The sequence below is a fragment of the Nannospalax galili genome, unplaced genomic scaffold, assembly GCF_000622305.1.
Source record: "Nannospalax galili isolate Female #2095 unplaced genomic scaffold, S.galili_v1.0 scaffold1480, whole genome shotgun sequence".
In the NCBI taxonomy this organism is placed as follows: domain Eukaryota; kingdom Metazoa; phylum Chordata; class Mammalia; order Rodentia; family Spalacidae; genus Nannospalax; species Nannospalax galili.
The window spans coordinates 352,423-370,883 of NW_008346536.1; the positions used below are offsets into that span (position 1 = coordinate 352,423).

Consider the following 18,461-nt stretch of genomic DNA (forward strand, 5'->3'; position numbering starts at 1 on the left):
GCTCTTCTATGATCCTGTTTAATATCTGCTCAACATCATTAACCTGAAATTCCTTCCTCTATTCCTATGATCCATAGATTTGGTCTTTTCATGGTGTCCCACATCTCTTGTATAGTCCATTCCTGTGTTTTTAAAAGTTTTCCACACTCTTTGCTTGAGTGGTCCAATTCTTCAACTTTGTCCTTCAGTATTGATATTCTGTTTTCCATTTCATTCATTCTAGAGGTGAGGCTTTCCTCTGCTGTTTCAAGTTGGCTTATTGAGTTTTGCACTTCCTTCTTCATTTCTGTCTGAGTTTTCTTCAATGTTTCTATCCCTTTTGTGAATTCATTCAGCAGTTTATCCCTATCTTCTTTTAGCTCTTTGATTTGTTTGTTCATGTGTTCTTTAAATTTGTTGAATTCCTTGATCATATTTATGATTGTTCTTTTAAATTCAGTGTCCTGGGTTATCTCTAGGGGGTTCTCCTTATAGAACTCTTCTACAGGACTTTTTGGGCTTCGGTGGGAACACAGTGTTTTGGCTTTCCATTTTATTATTCTTTCATTGTGGTTTTGGCATGTGAATTTCTTTTGTTGTTTATGATTCTGATATGAGAATTAAGTTGAAGTATGCTTCTGTTTGTATTATCTGGGTGCCTAGATCCTTTCTTTCTTGTTTATGTAAAGCTGGTTAGTACAGGGTTCAGGTTCTTTCAGGTTTATTTTGGAGGAAACTGATGGCTTCAGATCAGGTATTCAGGGGTACCCCCAGAAGCCCAATCCAGTCAGGTACACTCAGGCTTCCTTCACCACGTGGAGGCAGGATCCAGGCTCTCTCAGGCAGTCCACCACATGGCAGGATCAGGAGCTGTCAGGCAGTCCCCTGGGTTCTCAGGCCCTCTGGTAGTTGGAGGCCAGAGGGAGGCCAGAACCCGGCACTCTCTGGTGGTCTGCTGAGCTCTGAGCAGCTACCATGATGGAGGTCTGAACCCACCTTCTCAGGCTGCCTGCCAGGATCTCCTCTCTCTCTTCTCTTTCTCTCTCCCCTTCTCCATCACATTCTTTCTATGTACATGTGTATGTGTTTGTGTGTGCACAAGTGCACATGAAGCCAAAGGTCAACATCACGTCTTCCTCAATTACTCTCCATATTATTGTTTGAGACAGGGTTTCTCACTTGAACTAGGACTCACTGATTGGCTGGATTGGCTGGCCAGCACATAACAGGGGTCATCTTGTTTCTGCTTCCCCAGCACTGGGATTCGGGAGTACTGCTATACCTGGCTTTTTACATGGATGCTGGGGATCCAAACTCAGTCCTCATGCTTGCATGGCAAGCACATTATCAATTGAGCCAGCTCCCTAATTTCTCTGTCTCTGTCTCTCTGTCTCTGTCTCTCTGTGCACGCCTGTGGTGTATATATATGGTATATGTGGGTATATGCACTCATGGGCTCTCATGGAGGATGCCCAGTGTCCTGCTCTATCACTCACCTCCTTATTCCCTTGAGACAAGGGCTCTCACTAAGCTTGGAGCTAGGCTAGTGGTCTGAAAATCCCAACAATCCTCCTGTCCCCCCCCCCCAGATCACAGTGGAGTTACAGGGCCACACAGCCATTCTTCACTTTGAAAGTGGGTGCTGGGGATTTGAACTAAGGTCCTCATGCTTACACGGCCATTATACCCAACCCCCATCTGAACTACTTTAATCTTTACAACTCAGAGTTCTCAGTTGAAAGTCAGATTTCCGTACCCCCTGCGCTGCAGGCACCTGCATCAGATTCCTGTTCTTACCTTTCCGTTACTAACTTTCCTTCATCCTTCTACCTTCCCTTTGTTAAAAATTGCAGGGAATTGGGGCTGGAGAGATGGCTTAGCAGTTAAGAGCACTAACTGTGTTCGAATCCCAGCACTCACATGGTGGCTAACAACTGTCTGTAACTCCAGTTCCAGGGGATCCAACACCCTCTTCTGACCTTCGAGTGCATTGTACAAGACAGATGCACTTATATACATGCAGGCAATACACTCATACACATAAAATAAAAATAATAAATAAAAAATATTTTTAAAAGAGTGTAGTGAATCTATCACACAGTTGTGTGCTGTCCCATTTTCTTTGTTTTTATAGGTTTTTCCTCTTTTATTCCAAGACTGCCATTTTGGTGAGATTTCAGGAGATAAATATGTTTGTGTTCAATGAACCATATTTATTTAACTGGAAGTTCAGAGTTCCATCTCCCCCTTTAAAGAAAATCATGGGGAAGTCCAATTTCTTGGATGACTACAACCCAAGCACTCAGGCAGTAGAGGCAGGAGGATTACAAGTTTGAGGCCAGCTTGGACTACATGGTGAGACCCTGACTCAAAACAGAACAAGCCAGGCATGGTGGCACATGCCTTTAGTCCCAGCACTCAGGAGGCAGAGGCAGCCGGATATCTGTGATGTGAGTTCAAGGCCAGCCTGGTCTACATAGTGTGTTCCAGGACAGCTGGGGCTACAGGGAGACCCTATCTCAAAACCAAACCAAACCAACCAACCAACCAAACAAACAAACAAAATCCAGAAGAACAACAAAATAAATTAAAACTTGGGAGAAGACCTAGAAAAAGGTTGAGTAATAAATACCAAAATATAGTTATATAGAAGGAATAAGTTCTAGTGTTCTAGAGTGAATGCAGTTTATAATAACCTATTATATATTTCTAAATGGATGGATCTAGAAATGGTTATACTAAGTGAAGTAACACAGACACAGAAAAACAAACGACATATGTTCTCCCTCATATGTGGCTCCTATCACCAAATTCTTTTAAATTCCAGGTCCTTTTAATAAGATGATGCTATACAGCAGTCCCTTCTGCATGAAATAACTACCATCATCATGACTTCACCTGAGCCTGATCGCTAAACATAGTCACAACTGGGCTAGCTGACGGTCCAGCTCATTCATTAAAGGAGTGCCAAGCAAGGTCACTGGATCCTCACCTGAGTATCTAGCCGCTCTTCCCAGCCAACTAGTTCAGCCTTGGAAGAGAAAAGAAAAATGAGGAAGAACCCAATAGAGGGATGTTTTTGGAAGCCCTTGTCAAAAAATTCCAATGGACTTTCATATGAGAATTTGAAAATTGTTGTGTTCTGACTTTTTTCTAGTTCCTTGTCTATAACTTGTAATGCTAATTACTCTTGCCTTTACATCTCCTATTCATGATTCAAGGACTTTCTTCTTCCCTTAGAGAAAAAAGTTATGTAATTTGGGAGTCTTTTAGATAGACCCACTGAAGGGGTACTCCAATTGCCTCACCCTGCATCCCTGTTCATCGTAGAAGAAACCAGAGCGGTCGGCATCTCTATTCCCTATTGGCAATTTGGGTAACTCCTTCAGAGGATGGGGTGATAAGAATAGGAGGTAGGAATTGGCTAGGCAGTTAGGGTAAAAAGGCCCCAAGGAAATGTAGCCAGTTTCTTGGCTAAAAGTCAAAATGTCCTTGGGCCTGTTAGCAACATACTCTGTTCCAAAGGCCAAAAATGTCTAAAGTATTTGGGAGTTTGTATCTAATACTTAAAAGATTTTAGGGTTATTTCTTCAGAGCGGGGAATGACGGAGGGGAGGGAGTGCAAAATTTAAAAAAAATTATTATATATTTCAAAATAACTAGAAGTTTGACATTTCCCAACACAAATGAGCGATTAATGTGTAAGAGGGAGAGAGAGAGAGAGAGAGAGAGAGAGAGAGAGAGAGAGAGAGGAGCATGCTGGGGATAGAACTCAAGGTCTTGCAGGATGGATGAATTTTGGTCTTAATTAGTTCAACCTCTCTCCATACCCAAAGCAGAGTGTGAGACAAGCCCTTCAATGCAAGAGTTTATTTAGGAAGAGATCCTAGGAAGCAGAAATAGAAGAAAGAGAGATAAGAGCATCCTTGAATGGCTTATGACTTGGTCCATGGGGAGCTCTTGGGTGAGTCACAACTGCTCTGCTCTAGGACATTAATTTTGGCAAACTCTGCAGATGCCCACAGGCTGAACAGCCTCCAAAAGCCTTGTAGAGAGTCCCAGACAGGTAAGCAAAGAGATGCTGGGGCTCAAGAGCCTGCTGGCAGCTTGCAAACGAGTCTCAGCTCACTAAATCTGGGTGACAGTTCAGCCCTCAAGAGGAGACATGGTACAGGATACTACGGGAATCTGCGAGGCTCAGAAACCAGTGTTGAGGCTGGGTGTGGTAGTGCACACCTTTAATCCCAGCACTCAGGAGGCAGAAGCAGACCATCTGGGGCTACAGGGAGACATTGTCTCAAAACAAAACCAAAAACAAATGAAACATCAACAACGACAAAACAGTGTTGAATGAAAAAAAGGAAATATGGGCATTTGAATATAAAAGTTCAAACTGCATAAATACGTAGTGTTCTGTTACAGGTAGAATTGTGAATGGTATGAAAGCAATTCGGTTGGAAAGGGTTTATCACACCACGAGGGGAGGGAAGCAAGTTTGCTTGTTGGAGCTGGAGCATCAAGGTGTAGCTGGAGATAAAGGTAGAGGGTTAAAGGGTTTGGCTGACTGGCTGGTGTCTTTGAAACCAACTGAGACCAATCTTCTAACTTTTGTAAATTAATTTTTAAATTAACATACAAAGTGATGGATTTCTCCATAGCATTTTCATAAATCTATGTCATTGTTCTTTGTCCTATTCACCCCTCACTACCTCCTCACACAGCGCCTGCCTCTTTCCCTCTTGCTGGTCCTCTTCCCCCTCGGTAGTCCTCTCTGCTGCTTTCATGTCACATGTACCCCATTACCCTCTCCCAACCCTCAAGACCTTTTTCTTCTCATGAACCTCTTTCTACTTTTATGACCTGCCCCCACACCTCTAAGTTTAAATTCCACATTTGAGGGCTGGAGCCATGGTTCAGTGGTTACTTTTCCAGAGGATCAGAGTTTGATTCCCAGCACCCACACAGGCAGCTCACAAGTGCGTGTAACTCCAGTTCCAGGGGAATCTGAAGTCTCTGGCCTCCTCAGACACCTGCACACACGTACACATACTAACACACACGTAATTGACAGTATTTATCTTTCTGATTCTGTTATATTTCTCTTAATATAATGATCTCCAATTCCATTCACTTATCTTTTAATTTACTCTGCTTTGGAAAATAAAGGGAAGCAAGCATTTCAGAAGTGATGTGGTAAGACCAGATTGTGCCAGTGGGAGTCACTATTGGCACCCAGCACTGGAGGAAAAGGGTTGGGGGCAAAGGTCCCTTCTAGGCCGAGAAGGTAGATGGTTCCCTCGCTTTTGGGGAACCTCCTTTCTGCACTGTTCCTTTATCAGGGACAGACAGGCAGGGCGTTGCTTGTGTGTTTATAGGGACAGCTAGAAAGCCATCTGTGGGGCCAAAGGGAGCCCCTGGCTTGGGGCGCTGGTCTTGAGAATATGAACTTTTCCCAGGCCCACCTCTCGGGACCTTCCTGGCATTCTTGCCTGATGCCTCACCCTGCCTGTGAGGAGATGTTCCCAGCTTGGAGACTCCAGCTCTGTCGCTAAAGGACAAGGATTCCCCCATTCCAGAGGTAGTAGCTTCTCTCTTCTCTCTCCTCTCTTCAGTCTTTTTAGTTCTTTCAAATTTTCAGGATCCTCAGGTTCACTAGAAAAATAATCTTTCTTCTTACAAAGAACATCTTAAAGGACAACATGGGACAATAGTTAACTGTCCCTTGGGAACTCAAAACAGGACAACTGACAAGAGAGATAGATGGCTTTTGTTTAAAGACTTATTTATTATCACCACAGTTATTACTACAGGATTATCACCACTACAGCTAGCATGCAGTTTGTATTTGCCACCTGCTGGGTCCTGTGCTGGGTGATTTCAGACTAGGCATTTATAGACTAGTGAGGTTTGCTTAAGCTGCTCCGAATTGGTAAGGCAATTTGTGCTGTAATCTTTTTTTTATGACTTAGAAGTTTCAAAATTAAACTAGTTCAAACTTAAAATGTAAGTGGCTGGGAGGAAATATTTCCTACTTGTGTCCTGAGGGGTGAAAAAAGGTTACTATAAGAAGAATTTTGCAAGGCATTAAGGGGACAAATGTATCAAACAGAGAAGCAAGTAAAATAGCAGGAAGTCACTGACAAGTCCAAATAGCAACTGAATAATCAAAATGAGTAATCAAAAACAAAGGAAAAGGACCTAAAATTTTAAGAAAAATGCTGTTTTGTTACTCATCAAAGTAACAAAAACTTTAAAAATTGATACATTTCACTGGAGACAAGGTTCTAGGAAAACAAGCAATTTTATATACTTTGGTAAATTGATCTGACCTTTTCAGAGGCCAATTTGGTGGTGAAATTTTAAACTCTTCCTATTTTAAAATTAGGAAACTCAAGGCCTAAGCACTTAAGTGACTTATTTACAGTCACATTCAGCTGGGGGCTACACATACTGCCACCAACAGGTTAAGTCTCTGGACTCCAGCCATCAACCCACTATCATTTGTAACAATGTTTACTATTACAACAACCTAAGTATCCTACAATGTGGAGTTATTTTTAAAATTTCTCACTGGTCCATGTTGCAATACTGAAGCCATTTAGAATAAAATATAGTGGTGTGGAAATGAGTTTAATGTAACATTTGGTGAGAACTTTAGGTATCAAAACAACACAGTGATCCTATTTTTTAAGATTTGTTTTTCTGAGGCCTGAAGAGATGGCTCAGAGGTTAAGAGCGCTGGCTGCTCTTCCAGAGAACTTGAATTCAGTTCCTATTACCCACATGGTGGCTGTCCATTGCTCCAGTTCTGGAGGGGGGGGTGGAATGCAACATTTACTTCTGCCTTTGCGGGCATTGTCATACATGGTACACTTATATACAGGCAAAACATTGATACACATAAAAGATAACTAAATTTTTAAAATTTTAATACAAAAGATTGATTTATTTTATGTGTATGTTTGTCTGCATGTATTTATGGGTATCACATATGTATGCAGTGCCTGCAGAGGCCAGAAGAGAGCACTGGGTCCCCTGGAGCTGAAGTTACAGATGGTTGTTAGCCACCATGTGGGTGTTGGGAATCAAACCCAGATCCTCTGGAAGCAAGTGTTCTTAACCACTGAGTCATCTCTCTAGCCCCAACTTTTCTTTTTTTACTGGAAAACTATTTTAATTAGGATTGTTTAAATACCCCCCCCCCTTTTTTTTTCTGGGACAGAGTCTCCCTGTAGCCCCAGCTGGCCTGGAACTCACTATGTAGACCAGGCTGGCCTCGAACTCACAGAGATCCACCTGCCTCTGCCTCCTGAGTGCTGGGATTAAAGGCACATGCCACCACACCCAGCAAAATCTCCCATTTTGTGTTTATATTTGTGTAATGGGAGACTGTGCTAGTGCAGACATATTTACACAGTTGAGACATAGTGAGTTCATTTCTATATTCTGTAAACAGCAAAAAGCCTTATTCCCTCATAAAAACATTGTTCAACTTTGCTATGATTTAATAAACTAAGTTATGATAGTTTGAATTTTCATCTGACAGATCTAAAACTCCATTTAATAGTTAATACATGGCTATTCCAGTAACAGAGCTGCACTTTCGTTTACTTGAACTTAACCTTCCCTAGCATGCGTTATTGAAACACACATCTCAAGATAAATTACTTGTTAACTCTCTAAGGAATTCAGTCAAGAAAGCATAAGTCTTCCATGTAGGTCTTTAAGACTAGCATAGAATGCCCAGTGTAGTAGCCCATGCCTTTAATCCCAGCAATCAGGTGGCAGAGGTAAGCACATCTCTGTGAGATGAGGCTAGCCTGGTCTACATAGTGAGTTCCAAACCAGCTGGAGCTACAAGGAGACCCTGTCTTAAAAAAGCAGAAAAGGGATTGGAGAGATGGCTCAGCAGTTAAGAACACTGGTTGTTCTTGTAGAGGACCCAGGTTTGAATCCCAGCACCCACATGGCAGCTGGCAGCTGTCCGTAACTCCAGTTCCAGGGGATCCGACATCCTCTTCTGTCCTCTGTGGGCATTGCACAACACTGGTGCACTTACCTACATGCAGGCAATACAAGCATACACATAAAATAAAAATGAATAAATTAAAAAAAAACTTAAAAAAAAAAAAGCCAGGCATGGTGGTGCATATCTTAATCCCAGCACTTGGGAGGCAGAGGCAGGTGGATCTCTGTGAATTCAAGGCCAGCTTGGTCTACATAGTGAGTTCCAGACCATCTGGGATGACACAGAGACCCTGTCTTAAAAAGACCAATAATAATAATCATAATAATAATAATAACAAAAGACCAACAAATTTTCACATTCTGAATCACCCACATAAAACTGGAATACCCTCATCAACCAGAAAGCATCATTTTTTTTATGCCATTACAAAAGAAGTGGTATATCACAAAATGTTTAGCTTAAAAAACAAGCAACTAGGGGCTGGAGAGATGGCTCAGTGGTTAAGAACACTGGTTGTTCTTGCAGAAGACCCAGGTTCAAATCCCAGCACCCAACTAACGACTGTCCATAACTCCAGTCCCAGGGGATCTGACAGCCTCTTCTGTCCTCCACGGGCATTGCATGACACTTGTGCACTTACCTACATACAGGCAATACACGCATGCACGTAAAATAAAAAATAATAAATAAAATATTTTAAAAAACCAAAAAAATTTAAACTTTAAAATAAATCTTAATATTGGCCAAAATTAAAACTATGAATTTTTTTTTTTTGGTCTTTTTGAGACAGAGTCTCTCTGTAGCCCCAGCTGTCCTGGCACTTACTATGTAGACCAGGCTGGCCTCGAACTCACCTGCCTCTGCCTCCCAACTGCTGGGACTAAAGGTGTGTGCTACCACACCTGGCAAACTATGACTATTTTTAAACATATAATTGCCACTTTATTTTATTTTGTAGAGGGTTTTTTTTTTTTTTGAGACAGAGTCTCCCTGTAGTCCCAGCTGGCCTGAAACTCACTGTGTAGACCAAGCTGGCCTTGAGCTCACAGAGATCTGCAGGACAGCTGGAGCTACAGGGAGACCCTGTCTCAAAAAGACAACAAAACAAAACAAAAAGCCAGATCTTGAAACCAGGAAAATGACACAGGAAGGGCTGCTACTTAATTGGAAATTATCTTGAGTATGACACCGAGTAGCAGTGGCTGCCACAGTGCTGATAATTTGGGGGTTTCAGAAGAACCATGCAAGTACAAACAAGTAATTTTAATAGATGTCATATAAATTGGCAAAGTTAGGCAAAGAACTTAGAGAATACTCCATTTTTAAAAGCTTCTATCCAAAGGGCCATTTCTCTGTGAAGGAATTCTGTGATACTTGCCCAAAAGCGAGGAAGTCTCTTGTCCATGTTGTGGTCCATGATTCGGAGCTGTGCACTCATTCATACGTGCATGCATACAAGCATCTGTTTATGGGCTTTGCACTCCGCTTCAGAAAGGGTCCTGGTGATTTGTGCCTGCATGGCGGCCTGAGGTGAAATGATTGGCATCTCCTGTTCTAAGTGCAAAAGAGGGTAATATCTTGTTTGGGTCGTTGTTGGGGCTGAAGACCATGTGAGTAGAGTACTTAAGATGCAATAAGTGGGAATTTCTGGGAGTGGTTTTTTGAGACTGACCTCATGTAGCCCTTGTTGGGGCTAGAACTTACTATGTAGCCAGTGCTGGGATTACAATTGTGTACCACCGCACCCAACTTAGGGATTTGTTATTAACATAGAGTAGGGTGCCTGAGGAGAGTGGGAAGGGGAACTTGGGAGTATACATGATCTGGATACGTTGTTTACATGTATGAATATTTCAAAGAATGAATAAAAGATATTTTATTAAAAACATAGAATAGGGGCTGGAGAGGTTGCTCAGTGGGTAAGAACACTGGTTGTTCTTGCAGAAGACCCGGATTCGAATCCCAGCACCCACATAGCAGCTAACAACTGTCAGTAACTCCAGTCCTGGGGGATCTGACAGCCTCTTCTGCCTTCTGCGGGCATTGCATGACACGGGTGCACTTACCTACATGCAGGCAATATATGCATACATACATAAAATAAAAATAATAAAATTAAAAAAAATATTAAAATGTAAAGATATATTTATGAGTTAATAAATATGCTAATATAGTGCTGATGACTAAAATATGATATATTTTGCCTGAGACCATGATGGAGGGAAAGACTTTCTGAACAACCAGATCAAACCAAATCCTGGAGATTTGTTCATTGGTGATCAAATGGTTCTTTCTTTTTTAGACAGAGCCTGCCTGTCTCAAAAAAATTTTTTTTAATTAAAAAAAAAGAAAATATGAAATGAAAGACATTGTGAAAGACATTGTAACAAGCTGTGTGTGGTGGCACACCTTGTATCAAAACCCCAAAATAATAATAGTAATAATAATGTGTAAAAGACTTATGGTAGGCTGGAGAGATGGCTCAGTGGTTAAGAAAACTGGCTGTTCTTGCAGAGGACCTGGGTTTGGATCCCAGCACCCACTAACAACCATTAGTAACTCCAGTCCTAGGGGATCCAAGGCCCTCATCTGACCTCCATGGGCACTGCACAACATGGGTACACTTACATGCAGGCAATACACACATACACATAAAATAAAAATAATAAATAAATTTTAAAATTTTATTTTATGTGTATGTGTGTATTGCCTGCATGTAAGTAAGTGCACCCGTGTTGTGCAATGCCTGAGGAGGTCAGAAGAGGCTGTTGGATCCCCTGGGACTGGAGTTACGGACAGTTGTTAGCTGCCATGTGGGTTCTGGGATTCAAACCCAGGTCTTCTGTAAGAACAACCAGTGTTCTTAACCGCTGAGCCATCTCTCCAGCCCCTAAATAAATATTTTTTAAAAAGACCTAGCAGCACTTCTTGATGTCCCCTCAATGCTCTGTGGGGGACAGGTCCCTGCGGAGTGGCAGAAGCTTCAGTTTTTGGGCCATAGAAGCTGTGGAATCTCCAACTTTCCTGATTCTCCCTCTCTTCCTGGCCATGCTTCTCCTCCTTTTAGTAGGTTGTTTTCTTTCCTCTTTAAATTTCATTCTATTATTCTTGTCCCTGTATGGTGTGTGTATGAGTTGTGACATATACATGCCACAGCACAAGTGTTAAAATGGAAGACAACTTTTGAGAGTTGATTCTCTCCTTCCACCTTTACATGGGGATCAGGTTTGTGTGACAAGTGCCTTACCCGCTGAGCCACCTCACTGATCCTAGATTGTTTTCTGTGATACATATTTGATGCAGAACGTTTGTAAAATAAAATGGAAAATATATAAGGAGAACGAGAACCTCTAATTCTTTCTTCGCCCCCAAAGTAGCCACTGACTGAAGTTCACATTCCTGCCTCTTTTCTGAGCATTTCCCTCTAAATTGTTTCATAAGACACATGGTTTTAAGACTTACTGTTTGAAGTAAAGTAGCCAGGCATGGTGACACACACCTTTAATCCCAGCACTCAGGAGGTAGAGGCAGGCAGCTCTCTGTGAGTTCAAGGCCAGCATGGTCTACAAAGTGAGTTCCAAGTGAACTCTGGCTACAGGGAGACCCTGTCCCAAAAAGACCGAAAAACAAAAACAAAAACAAAAACAAAAACCCAGAACAAAACAAAACAAAAAAATGTTTGAGGTAAAGTGAAAATTCCTGGGCTTGTAAGACTTGTCCTCCCATGGGATTATCAAACACAGTGTGACACCCCATTGCAGGAATGCCCACAAACTGCTGACTATTCTCATTTTAACAGACTTTTATGTTGTTTTCAATTTTATAAATAACTTTGAATAACCATCAAATACTTATGCACATCCTTATTTATTTCCTTAAGATTCTTTTTAGAGTGAAATGGTTGGGTTAAGCCTTTTGCATATTTGTGAATCATTTGATATTTATTGCTAAAATTGTTCAACAACGAACAAGAAGATCCTTTCATCACATGTGTGATGACTTTGGATATTACTGATTTTTCTCATCTTCAACAGTTTGAAAGAAGACAAGTGTTATGTAGCTGTCTTGCACGGCTCTGACTAGAGAGTGAACCACCTGCTTCTGATGTCCTCTTCTCCTAGATTAGTCTCTTCCTAAAGCTGCTTTGCATTCAGCAGCAGCTTGCTATGGTGCTCCAGGGAGACCTCCCTCCTGAAGCCAGCTCAGTTGCCCTGTTACACAGTGACAACCCAACAGCAGGACTTCATTTGCTATTTGTTTCCAGCTTGGCGGGAATCATTTTGAATTTCATTACATCTCTGTTATGATTCTGTCTACAAGGTAGGTACCGTGATTAACTTTGTTTCTGTGTCAGGGTAAGCTTGGAGAAATAACGTTACCTATCCAAGGCCACAGCTTAGGAAATGGCAGAGCCAATTTTGGGACCAGGCTGGCTCTAGGACCCACTAATTATCTGAACCTGGGAATCCAGTCCCAGAAGTCTCCTCTCATTTGATTTCAGGCACCCTTCATCCAGTGGGGAGCTTTGGGTTTCTCTGAGCAATAGAAAATTAAAGGATTAGAGATTTGTGGGTAATACCAGGGGGATATCCAGTAGAAAATTTCCCTCATTCCCTTAAATTTTCCCTTTCTTTCTTTCTTTCTTTCTTTCTTTCTTTCTTTCTTTCTTTCTTTCTCTCTCTCTCTCTCTCTCATTTATTTATTGTTCCTTTTGAGACAGGATTTCCTTGTAGCCTCAGCTGGCCTGGATCTTGCAGAGATCCAGCTCCCTCTAGCTCCGGAGTGCTGGGATTAAAGGCATGTGCCACCATGCCAGGCTTATTTTATTAAAATTTTTTTATCATAATACTTTTTATCTTATGTGTATGAGTATTATTCCTGCATGTGTATAAGTGCACCATGTGCATGCAGTGCCCTCAGAGGTCAGAAAAGGGTGTTGGATCCCCTGGAACTGGAGTTATAGATGGTTGTAGCCACCATGTGGGTGCTGGGAATTGAACCCACGTCCTCAGCCAATGCTCTTAACCCCTGAAACATCTCTCCAGTTCCTCTGGTTTGCTTTCTGAATAGCTAGTAACCTGTTGGAAAGTGGTGAGATAGGAAAAACTAAAATAAAACTTCCAATGTAATACTTTATTTTAAATATTTTATTTTATTATTTTTATTTCATGTGTATGCATGTATTGTCTGCATGTAGGTAAGTGCATCTGTGTTGTGCAATGCCCAAGGAGGACAGAAGAAGCTGTTGGATCCCCTGGAACTGGAGTTATGGATAGTTGTTAACTGCCATGTAGGTGCTGGGATTCGAACCTGGGTCCTCTGCAAGAGCAGCCACTGCTCTTATCCACTGAGCTATCTCTCCAACCCCCCCAATGTAATTCTTGTACTATATGGTTGTTTGTAATAAGACTGAATTATAGGCAGGTGCATTATGACTTAAAAAATGAAAATGGGCTGGAGAAATGGCTCAGTGGTTAAGAACACTGCTCTTGCAGAGGACCCGGGTTCAATTCCCAGCACCCACATGATGGCTACAAACCGTCCTTAACTCCAGTTCCAGGGGAATCTGAAGCCTTCTTCTGACCTCTGAGGCATTGCATGACACGGGTACACTCACATACATGCAGGCAATACACTCATACACATAAAATAAAAATAATAAAGAAATGAAAACAAACTTAATCCAATGTGCTTTTTGTCATGGGGAAAACAAAATTGGATGTTCAAAACAAGAATGTGTTCAATGGTTAAAGACCCTTGACCTCCCCACCTCCCTTGACATCTTCAAGTCTCATCTTTACTCAGTCCATGGCTTCTGGGACCAGGCTTCCTGATTTCTAGGATGTGAAGGATGTGAAATGTTGGAGAGAATTTGGAAGAGCATTTACATTTTAAACTTTGTCCTCAGTGTAACATGAAAGATTCTGCTTCCTGCTATAGGAATTTCTGCCCATAACAAGTAGTGGGGACAGAGGTCTGCCCGGGAATTCTTCAGGATCTCCCACTGACAGTGCACAGTAATCTACACCTTCCAGGAACGACCATGTCCTTTCAGTTCGGCACACATTTATTGAACACTTACTCTACCAGGGCTGTTTACCATGTGGCCTGGGTCTCAGCCCCAGCTCCTAGGTTCTGTCAGCTCACCTGCCCTCTTCCGGTGTCTGTCCTAGTTCCTATGGAGAGACGAGGTTCCTCTGGCTCCCAGCTTCTCAGCTGCCTCCTCACCCTGGTCCTCCTCCAGCAGCCCGCTCACGTGTCAGGTAGGAGTTTTGGGGTCTCTGACGACGGATGGAGCGTTGTGCTAGAGCTTAGTTCTTTGGGGGCTCTGTTTTCCAGGTTCTGCCCCTTCCCAAGCCCCTCTCTTGAGCATCCTGCGTTCTCTCAGACCCAGTTCTTTCCGCACAGGGGATGCCAGCGAGATCTTCCTGGCTCCGCTAGGAGGCACAGCCGAGCTGCCCTGCCCTCTCATGCTCTGGCCTGAGACGGTGATCAAGGAGGTGAAGTGGCAGCGGCCCTCGCACCCGCACTCCCAGGCTGTTCACGTGTTCCGGGACGGGAAGGACAGGGATGAAGACCTGATGCCGCAGTATAAAGGCAGGACGGCGCTGGTGAGAGATGCTCAAGAGGAAAGCTTCACCCTGCACATCCGCAACGTGAGGCTTGAAGACCGAGGGCCGTACCGATGTCAAGTCCGAGTGGGAAACAGGAGTCGAGAGGGCACGGTGACCCTGCAGGTTGCAGGTTAGGATGGGTTTGAGGGGCCTGGGTCGTTTGTGGCAATTAGATGAGTTTTGTCAGCTCGGACTTCTCCAGCCCGGTCCACTCATCTCAGTTAAGCGCTGACTGGTGCTTCTATGAGGAAGGAACCCAGACTTTGAAAATATTGCGGGACCTGGATAAATATAGTTGGTGGCCTATAGGGCTTCTCGGCTCAGGCAATAGCTTTCCCTTTCGAGGGCGGCTTTCTTGCCTCCATCATCAAGAACTCATAACCAGGGCTGCAAGGAAAATTCTTCAAGGGCTGGAATTCCTAGCAGTGACAAGGATTTGCTTCATGGCTCTTTCCAGAGGTTTGTAAGTATTCAAAGGGCCAGAAGGTAGAGAAGCATCTCAAACTAAATTAAGAATTTTAAAAAAGTCGTCTACACACAGCGGTTAAGAACACTGGTCGTTCTTGCAGAACACCCAGTTTCGAATCCCAGCACCCACATGGCAGCTAACAACTGTGGACAGCCTCTTCTGTCCTCGAAGGCATTGCAGGACATAAGGTGCACTTACCTACACACAGGCAATAAACGCATACACATAAAATAAAGAAATAAAAACACTACGATTGCTGGGCATGGTGGCCCCACCCTTAGTCAGGAGGCAGTAGTCAGGAGGCAGAGGCAGGCAGATCTCTGTAAGTTCAAGGCCAGCCTGGTCTACATAGTGGGTTCCAGGACAGCTGGGGCTACAGGGAGATCCTGCGTCAAAAAGACAAGAAAATATATATAAATAATAATAATAATAAATAAAATATTAAAAAACACCACAGTAGTTGGTAAGCTCTGTACAAACATGGAGTCTTTTAAGGTGCAAGTCTTTTTTAAAAGGGAACCGAAGTGTCCTTGAAGAACCAGAATTATGTGATGTAGGTAATGTCATGGATGGATTTTGAAATGCATTTGGATAGACTCTTTTTCCATGGGGAGAGGGAAGCATAGTTGTGGTGGAGGTGAGAAGGTAGACATTATAGTTTTCTTAACAGCTGTGGCTGTTCATCAGAGGAAGCTGGAGGGGTGGGGGCAGGGCATTGGCTAGAACCAAACCCTTGCTGGGGCCCTGCCAGGTGGCTGGGCAGCGATTTTCAGCTCTCTCCTCCTCAGTTCTAGGTTCTGATCCTTACATCCATGTGAAGGGCTACGACGCTGGGTGGATCCAGCTGGTGTGCCAGTCTATGGGATGGTTCCCAAAGCCCTGGGCTGAGTGGAGAGACCCTAAAGGCAGAGTGCTTTTATCCCTGTCGGAGGCCCACTCCCTGGATACAACTGGGCTCTTCCAAACAACAGTGTCCAGCAGAGTTAGGGATAGCACTCTAGGAAATGTGTCCTGCACTGTCCGAAATGAGGTTCTTGGCCAAGAGAAGACCACAGCCATGTTGATCGAAGGTAAGAGCTGGGGGTGGAGAGCAGCCTCGAAGCACCTGGACGGTCTGGAGGAAGCTCCAACCTACCCCAGTGGGAACTTTACAAAGCATTTTCAAAAAGCTATTTTCTTCTATGCATTCTATCATATTGTAGTCTTAAGATGTACATTGTAGAAAACTTGAATATTTTGGCTGCTTGTATGTATGTGCACCATGTATGTGCCTGGTGTCTACAGAAGCCAGAAGAGGGCATCAGATCCCCAGAACTGGAGTTACAAGTGATTGTGAGTCACCAAGTGGGTAGTGGGAAATGAACCCCAGGCCTCTATAAGAGCAGCAAATGCTCCTAACCACTGAGCAACCTCTCCAGCCCTAATACAGAGCATTTTAATGAAATCAAAACAATGACATAGACTCTCATAAATTATACTGAACTACTGCTAACATGTTAGGGTATTTCTCTCAAGACTTGCTTGCACACACACGTCTCTGAGGAGTGTGACTATGCTTATGTGTGTGTATACTTGCGTCTCAGTTTTTTTCTCACTTCTCATGCCATGAGCTATTTTTTGTTTCTGTCTATATTCCTAAGTGTTTTTCTGTAACATGATTTTAGGGAATAAATAGACTTTCTTTGTGTAGCCATAGGTGAATACAAATTAATCAAGGGCTATCTCTGGAAATCTAGATGCTTTCCAATCTTTCCCTTCTATTATAACTAATGACTCAGTGAACATCTTTGAGCATATTTGGGAAGGGATTCTGATTATTTTCGTGGAGTATGTTTCTGGAAATAGAACTGCTGGGTGAAAGGGCATAGATCCTTTAAGATCCTTGAAATGTGGATCATATGATGGATGGTGGTGAAGAGGGTTCCTGGACATCTGCCAATCTTTTTCTCTTTCTCTGTTCCCTTCTCTTCTTCTCTTACTACTGCCACTGCCCCTCCCTAGGTGCTTAGCAAGACTGATTTCTTTAACCTGCCCCCACCCCCAAGCCCCAGGGGATAGGGACTCTTCATTTTACAAATGAGTTAAAGCAGTTTGGGAGAGTTCTGGGTCTCTTGCCTACTGACACCCAGTGGCTGTTGCAAGGATGCCCAGCCAGCTTGGACTCCTCACCGCTTGATATAGCTATTTCCCTCCCCACATGAGCTTCCTGCAGTCCTAGCCATGTACCACTATACCCCACACTCTTTCTTCTTTGTCTCCTGCCTGGGCTTTAGGCCTGCTATGCTGATCCCTAGATCTTGTATTGCCCCCACTGACAGTGATGAGGCAGAGAGGCTGCCCACTGTGGCTGCACAGCAGAAAGGGTTTGAGGATAAAGATAAGCAGGGCTCATGAGCGATTCATGAGGGCTCATGGGTTATTAAGGTTATTAAGGCACATTCATGCCTCTGAGGTTCCTAGAGTATTTTTCTGTGGAATTAGAGGACAGGGTGAGATTGTGGTTGAGAAGCTGTTTGTCATTGGTTTCAGGAAGACTATTGAAACCCTTCATGAGACATGAACAGTCTCACAGTCTCTCTCTCTCTCTCTCTCTCTCTCTCTCTCTCTCTCTCTCATCTTTTTTGAGACATGGTCTCCCTGTAGCCCCAGCTGGCCTGGAACTCACTATGTAGACCAGGCTGGCCTTGAATTCACAGAGATCTACCTGCCTCTGCCTCCCGAGTGCTGGGATTAAAGGCGTGGACCACGATGCCTGGCTCCATTTCTTGTTGAAATCACCCAGTTTCAGTTCTCAAAAGAAGCAAAGAGCCTCATCAATCTTGCCCAGGAAGTTCTCCCTAGAGGCGATGGAGACAGTTGGATGTGTTTGAGCCATCTGCTTTCTGTGGCAGGGAGCAGCTTTCAGATGTCTCCCTGAGAGCAACCATTGGTGGTTCTGTTTTAGCCCCGTCTCCGGGAAGGCTGTCATCTTCAGCAGTGGCTCTTGCTGCAGTCCTGCCTGTCCTGGGACTTCTCATTGTAGTCGGCATTTGGTTCATCTGGAGGCAAAGAAGATCAAAAGGTAACGTAGTGGTAAATGAGCCAGGCTGTCAGGATGGGAGCCCATGACTGCTCTGGGGAAAGACAATATTACATGAACTCATAGGTTAGGAACCTGCAAGTCGGCTGGAGGAAAACTGGTAGTCCTCTATCCCTTGGAGACTCACATTGCAGAGGGATTGAAATGAACTGCAAAGAGACTCTGAACAGAGCTATGAATATGCATCCCTTACGAAATTAGACCATAACTAACCCTGCCAGCTTTTTAATTAACTAAGAAATTAGAGCCTTCTAATCAGGAAATCCAATTACATTCATTTGGCTAAAACCCTCATTAAAATGGTCACATTTCCCAGGATCTTGATTGTAAAGGATTTGGAAAGTGACATAA

General features: G+C 43.3%; 1 protein-coding gene across 1 annotated transcript in view; it reads left to right on the plus strand.

The window, feature by feature from the left end:
• The window catches only part of Ermap (erythroblast membrane associated protein (Scianna blood group)), a 39,708-nt gene that overhangs the window by 12,607 nt on the left and 8,640 nt on the right, over window positions 1-18,461 (plus strand). The window contains exons 2-5 of the mRNA XM_008842842.1: window positions 14,122-14,211; window positions 14,288-14,692; window positions 15,820-16,101; window positions 17,976-18,092. Coding sequence (XP_008841064.1) covers window positions 14,122-14,211; window positions 14,288-14,692; window positions 15,820-16,101; window positions 17,976-18,092 — 894 coding nt within the window. The remainder of the gene's footprint in view (window positions 1-14,121; window positions 14,212-14,287; window positions 14,693-15,819; window positions 16,102-17,975; window positions 18,093-18,461) is intronic.